This window comes from Gouania willdenowi, chromosome 4 (assembly GCF_900634775.1).
Source record: "Gouania willdenowi chromosome 4, fGouWil2.1, whole genome shotgun sequence".
Taxonomy (NCBI): domain Eukaryota; kingdom Metazoa; phylum Chordata; class Actinopteri; order Blenniiformes; family Gobiesocidae; genus Gouania; species Gouania willdenowi.
The window spans coordinates 40,650,723-40,657,487 of record NC_041047.1 but is presented as its reverse complement, the minus strand read 5'-3'; the positions used below and the strand labels follow the sequence as shown (position 1 = coordinate 40,657,487).

The following is a 6,765-nucleotide window of genomic DNA, read 5'->3' as shown; positions in this document are numbered from 1 at the left end:
AGCACCGCCATCACGTAATGACGGACACGAGCAGAAAGACGGAACAGCGAACAGAGTTTGTGCCTTCATTTAGCTTTTAAATGCACTTTACACCTTCACATTTTACCAAAAACAACATGAATACGCTACCATAGCTTTGCATTTACATGAAATAAAAAGAAAAATACATTTCTCTCACTCACCAAGTCCCGTTTATCACGGTACCAATCTCCGCACTGGAACAGGTTGGAAAGCAAAAATACTTATCCAACAACTTTTAGACTAGTTTTCTGCTCTCCTTTCTTCCTTCCCTGCAGCAGCACCACCTGTATGTGTTCTCACTGCTCTCTATTCTGCAGAAGCTCCGTGTATGTTTCTGCCTGGTCTCCTTTTGTCCTATTTCTTTGCAGCAGCTCCGTGCATGTCTCCCTCGCTTTGCAGGTACATTTCCGGGAAACAATCCGGTTGGCTGATGGTAATCACATGGGTTACGCAGCTGCCTGCTAAATAGGAAGATACACTTTTTTTAAAAATTATTATTAAAGTAGATTGAACAATGAACCCACAAATTCACAGTTTTAAACTTTTAACAAATTCTTATAAATAAATAAAATATGAAAAACGTTTCAAAATATTTAATCATATTTACCTATTTAATAACTCTTTTCACATTTATTTATTTCTTTTTTATTACTGTTGTTTATAACATGCTTTCACTTTGATAAACACTGTTAACCTGGGTTACATTACCATGGCAACATTGTCCTGAACTAAACCTGGTCGCTGGCAGGTTTTATCAAAGAAACCCTGGGTTTCTACCTGGCTCCGCCCACCTGAACACCGTTTCTTAACACTTTAATGAACCTTAACACTTTTCTCTGAAACACATTAGTAACATCACACACCACAGACGTGTTCACATAATTACTAATGTTGTGTTGCTTTACGACTTTTATTTTTGTGCAAATGGTAGTTTTCTTTCTAACATTGTAGATGTAGATCATTAAGTGAAAGTCACTGAGAGGTTGATCTACATTAAAACATTTACTGACATCAGTAAAGTTCTCTGGATAAAAACCTGTGGATAATATAAAGGAGGAGATGATCATTTAAATAAATCAACTTTTAAGGCTCGATTGTTGTTTTATATTGTTATACAGTTAAGTCTGTAGAGCATACATCTTTAAAGGTATGATGATGAATGCTCTACAGACTTAACTTTTTTTAACTTGTTATTATTTTCATTTAATTCTTTTTTTTGTTTTCCTCTCTTCTCTAAATTTTATTTGTATGTACTGTGTGTGTGTGTGTGTGTGTGTGTGTGTGTGTGTGTGTGTGTGTGTGTGTGTACACACGCACTAAATCTGACGTAATAACCAGTACGTAATTGCGTGTAATGTGTACATTATTGGAACGCAATGACGTACTGGTTATGACGTCAGACTTAGTGCGTGTAGTTCACAGTACACGGTGTCGAAACGCAGAGTTAAAGTTCTCTCTGACACTACAACTTCTCTCCAAAGCCTGAGCATTTAAAAAGAAAGATAAACAATGGTAAGACAGGATTTCATTGTCTTCATCTGCTTTATATTCATAATTGAACAAATGATTAGATTTTGCAATAAACAAATTAGCATATGACCAACTGATGTCATGATTAAGTGATGCCAGGATCCTGATATATTGTTTTCTCTCTGCAGCGTGAGATTATTTCTATTCATGTGGGCCAAGCTGGAGTCCAGATCGGTAATTCCTGCTGGGAACTTTTCTGTCTGGAGCATGGGATTCAGCCAAACGGACAGGTGCTTTCTAACCAGGAATCTGGAGGAGGAGACGACTCCTTCAACACCTTCTTCAGTGAAACTGGGACAGGGAAACGTGTCCCCAGAGCGCTTTATGTAGACCTGGAGCCTACTGTCATCGGTTTGTAATCATATCATTACTCATTATTATATGATTATATCAGAACTATGACTAACAAACTTATAACTATACACAGAATACTTCTTTATACTGGAATCACTGTGAACACATTATCATTTCTTTTAAATATCAAGACAAAACAATGCAATTCTGTGATACAACAAACCCATTGAAAAAATATACAACCTATTTTAAAATTTAAAATTACAATAATACAACATAACACTTACAGGTATAGTGCAAATGTCTCAAGAAACAATAACAACAATGGTGCAAAAATCCAAAAACAATGTAAAACAGTGCAATCAAAAGTTAAAATACAGTATATACAGTTTCAGTACAAGGACATTTCTACTTTCCTGTTTGATTTTAGGTTTTGTGTTACTGACTAATCAAATCAAAGAACACAATGTGCAAACAACATAATATAATTACTGTATATAGAATAGAACAAGAATTAGAATAAAATATATAGAAATATGAGCAGAAGATTAACATATAAAGTTACAGGTTTTTAGTATTAATATTCAATTAGTAGAAAACATGTACAGTGATTGTAAAGGGTGTGTTTCACGTTCATTATACCTTTTTAAATTATCATTTTAAAAAAAAAAAGAAATGTGGTGCTATTTGGCCCCCTTCCAGCAGATGGCGCCCTGGGCCTGTGACTAAACATCAGGAAAACTGCACCAATTAAATAAGTCATGTTTTTTTTTTAAAAAAAAAAACGTCTATGGATTGAAGATTATTCTGAATTGTGTATTTCATTAGATTATTTTGAAACTACATAACTTTACTGCTTTGATTTTCTCTATAGATGAAGTGCGAACAGGAACGTACCGTCAGCTGTTTCATCCAGATCACCTTATCACAGGAAAAGAGGATGCTGCCAACAACTATGCCCGAGGACACTACACCATTGGGAAAGAGATCATAGAACTTGTTATGGATAGGACTCGTAAAATGGTACAGCTAAAAGAAATGAAAGTTGCAGGAAATAAAACCTAATCTTAAAACTAATAAGGATTTTATTGCTTTTTTTTTACAGGCGGATCAGTGCACTGGCCTGCAGGGATTTCTCATCTACCACTCCTTTGGTGGAGGCACTGGCTCTGGTTTCACCTCCTTGCTGATGGAGAGGCTCTCTGTTGACTATGGTAAAAAGGCCAAGCTTGAGTTTGCTGTCTACCCATCACCCCAGATTTCCACTGCTGTAGTTGAGCCTTACAACTCCATCCTGACCACCCACACCACCTTGGAGCACTCAGACTGTGCCTTCATGGTGGACAACGAGGCCATCTACGACATCTGCCAGAGGAACCTTGATATTGAGCACCCTTCATACCCTAATCTTAACCGTCTCATGAGCCAGACCATCTCATCAATCACATCTTCTCTTCGTTTTGATGGAGCTCTGAATGTTGATCTGACAGAGTTTCAGACCAACTTGGTGCCTTACCCTCGTATCCACTTCCCAATGGCCACCTATGCCCCGGTCATCTCTGCTGAGAAAGCCTACCATGAGCAGCTGTCTGTGTCTGAAATCACAAACGCCTGCTTCGAGCCAGCCAATCAGATGGTGAAGTGTGATCCTCGCCATGGTAAATACATGGCCTGCTGTCTGCTGTATCGAGGTGATGTGGCGCCAAAAGACGTCAACGCTGCCATTGCAGCCATTAAGACCAAACGCTCCATCCAGTTTGTGGACTGGTGCCCCACTGGCTTCAAGGTGGGCATCAACTACCAGCCTCCCTCTGTGGTTCCTGGAGGAGACCTGGCCAAAGTGCAGAGGGCCGTTTGCATGCTGAGCAACACCACTGCCATCTCTGAGGCCTGGGCCAGACTAAACCACAAGTTTGACCTCATGTACGCCAAGAGAGCCTTTGTCCACTGGTATGTTGGAGAGGGAATGGAGGAGGGAGAATTCTCAGAGGCCAGAGAGGACATGGCTGCCCTGGAGAAAGATTATGAAGAAGTTGGCGCTGATAGTGTGGAAGATGAAGGAGAGGAAGGAGAAGAATATTAAAGGGCTTGATGTAACTGCACACCCCAAAAGTTTGTCATCAGTCATTGTTCCACCAACTGTTTGCGCTGCAGTGATGAATTAAAACTAATAATAATATATAAATAAATATATATATATATATATATATATATATATATATATATATATATATATATATATATATATATATTAATAAATTAAGAACATTTAAACAGTAAATTAACTTACTTTAGAACAGATGACGCACACATGGTAGCTCTGTCAGAATGGGACATGGAACAATGTGCAACACTGAAAGAGGCACGTGTAGAAACACGGAACAAACATTAGTTCCCCCCAGTCTTCCCAACACAGCCGCCCCCAATTGTCAGTCAGGATAATTGTCCATCCCCGGGAAGACTGCCTGGAGTACTATCTTCTTCCTCAGCCAACTGAGGAAGAGGGATCAACCGAACGACCGGACGGGTGTAAATCTTCGATTGCACCTTTACAGAAGCTGTATGTACCCGACCATCTGGAGCAGGAAAAGTCTCAGTCACAATACCCACTGGCCAGGATGCTCTTGGGAACCGTGGGTCAATGATGAGGACCACCTGTCCAACACAGAGCCCCTTCGCCTCAGTCGTCCACTTCTGACGATCTTGTAGGCCCGGAAGGTATTGGCGAGTGAAGGAAGACCAGAAGTTATCGGCAAGCACCTGACTGTGTCTCCATCGGCGCCTCCCCAACAGGTCTTCGTTGTCGTAGAGGGCTTGTGGAAGAGAAGAATCTCTGCGACCCATGAGTAGCATGCTTGGTGTCACGGGATCAGGATCTGCTATATCTGCCGAGACGTACCCAAGTGGCTTGGCATTCAGGATGCCTTCTACTTCGGTGAACAGGGTGCGTAGGACTGGCTCCGGGACAACTTGCTCTTTCAAGATGACTCTTAGAGAAGCCTTCACTGATCTGATCTCCCTCTCCTACATCCCTCCGAAGTGGGGAACCCTCGGGCTTGGCCCAGCCAGCGACCCAACCCTCGGGTTCGGCCCAGCCTGCGACCCAACCCTCGGGCTCGGCCCAGCCTGCAACCCAACCCTCGGGCTGACCCATACCTGAAATAAACGGAAAAAAAAAAATGTTTAACGAACAGTGATATTTAAACATATTTATTTCATTACATTGTAAATATGAAGTTTTTAAAGCTCTTTTTTAACTGAAACATGTTTGTACCTTCCTTTAGACGTACATTTAAACTGTTATATGGTCTCACATACAGAAACACCAAATGTTTTTGTTGTTGTTTGTAGAATGTTTTCATTTAACTCCTGATAGCTTTATTTTGCCAATAAAAACTGGCGACATGGGCTAAAAGAAGTATCCGATGATGGGGAAGGCATTGATGAGGTGTTGTATGCTGTTCGACTGAACCAGGTCAAAGAAGTGAAGGCTCTGCGGCTGCTGAATGCAGAGAAAAGATAAGCGCACCACCACCTACTTGGAAAGCAGAGTCCCAGACTTACGCGGGTCAATGATATGATCATCGACGGACTCCAAATAATACCCTGGCCATACGCTCGAGCGCTGACCAATGATGACGGGGGAGAGCCTGGTGAGATGGATGGTGATTCGAGCGACTTCCTACTGTCCAAGGGAATCTGTAATCACATGGAGGCACCCCACCCTCTGCAAAGGAGGAACTACAACGACGTAATGGTGCGATTCACAAACAGAAATCAGAAAAGCGCACTTCTGAAATGAGGAAGGAAGTTAAAGGGAACAGAGGTTTTCATTCTGCCACTCTCATTGACAATATTTTTACCAATGGAATTGATAAAAAAAACAATAAGCAGATTGTTAATCAATGTTAAAAACCACTATTTGCCAGTGTTGACAGTTTATGAGAGCATTACACACTAAAAAGCGAATTACTGCAGTATAATTGGGATATAATATGTCGAGAAAAAGTATATAATGAGTTTTAGGAACATTTTACTCATTATATGACAAAATTTGTCCAATTCAGACATCAACAGACAGCTAGACTAAAAAAAAAAAAAACAATTATCGATGAAAATGCAGGAGATTTATAGCATTATTGAGGGTAAAATGTACCTTAATTTAACTCCAATTCATAAAACTAGGCAAAGTTTTTGTTTCAGGTAGTGTGTTGACACTATGGAACAGGTTCACCATTAAGTTAAAGCAGAGTCCAAATATTAAACATTTCAAAAGAAGGCACAACAACAATTTTTAAAAGGTACAGGCATGAGGGAGGTGTTGGATAGCATTGAGTGTTAAGAGGACACTGTTTCATGTATATACAGTATATATATAATATACTATTGTTCAATTGTTTTGTATTTGGTATATTGTTGTATTATTATTATCTTATATTTTATACTATTATTTTTCTTTATTTGTTTTTCAAGGGCTTAACGGGCAACCTGGGACGATATTTTGTGATATACATGCTATGCACTTATATACATACTGTATATATATTACATACTGTCTTAGTACAATGAAGATTGCCACTGTAATTCATTAGTTTAGATTAGAAGAAGGAGCAGTAGTTTATAAGTTACACTTCTGTATTTGATGTTTTATGTTCAAATTTATGCTCTTTTTCCCCCATTTTAATTATTTTGTTTGCATATTCAAAAATAAACAATTCAATTCAATTTAATTCCCCTTATAAACTTTAGTTTATCCTTCCTTCAGGAGGGCTAATGATGGTCACAATAAAGCAAAAATAATAAATGTATTTGTTTATTTCTTGGAAGATTAAAACATTCATAGCTGTGCAAAAAGATTGCACTATGTAGTGATAAACTTTGACAACATATACAGATAAAACATAAATAAACATTTAATTT

General features: G+C 39.0%; 1 protein-coding gene across 1 annotated transcript; it reads left to right on the top strand.

The window, feature by feature from the left end:
• Nucleotides 1–1,388: 1,388 nt before the first annotated feature.
• On the top strand, nt 1,389–4,137 carry LOC114462062 (tubulin alpha chain-like). Its single transcript, XM_028444664.1, has 5 exons — nt 1,389–1,533; nt 1,680–1,902; nt 2,720–2,868; nt 2,951–4,033; nt 4,082–4,137. Exons 1-4 carry the CDS (start codon nt 1,531–1,533, stop codon nt 3,926–3,928), a joined length of 1,353 nt encoding a protein of 450 aa, XP_028300465.1. The 5' UTR covers nt 1,389–1,530; the 3' UTR covers nt 3,929–4,033; nt 4,082–4,137.
• The last annotated feature ends 2,628 nt before the right edge of the window (nt 4,138–6,765 follow it).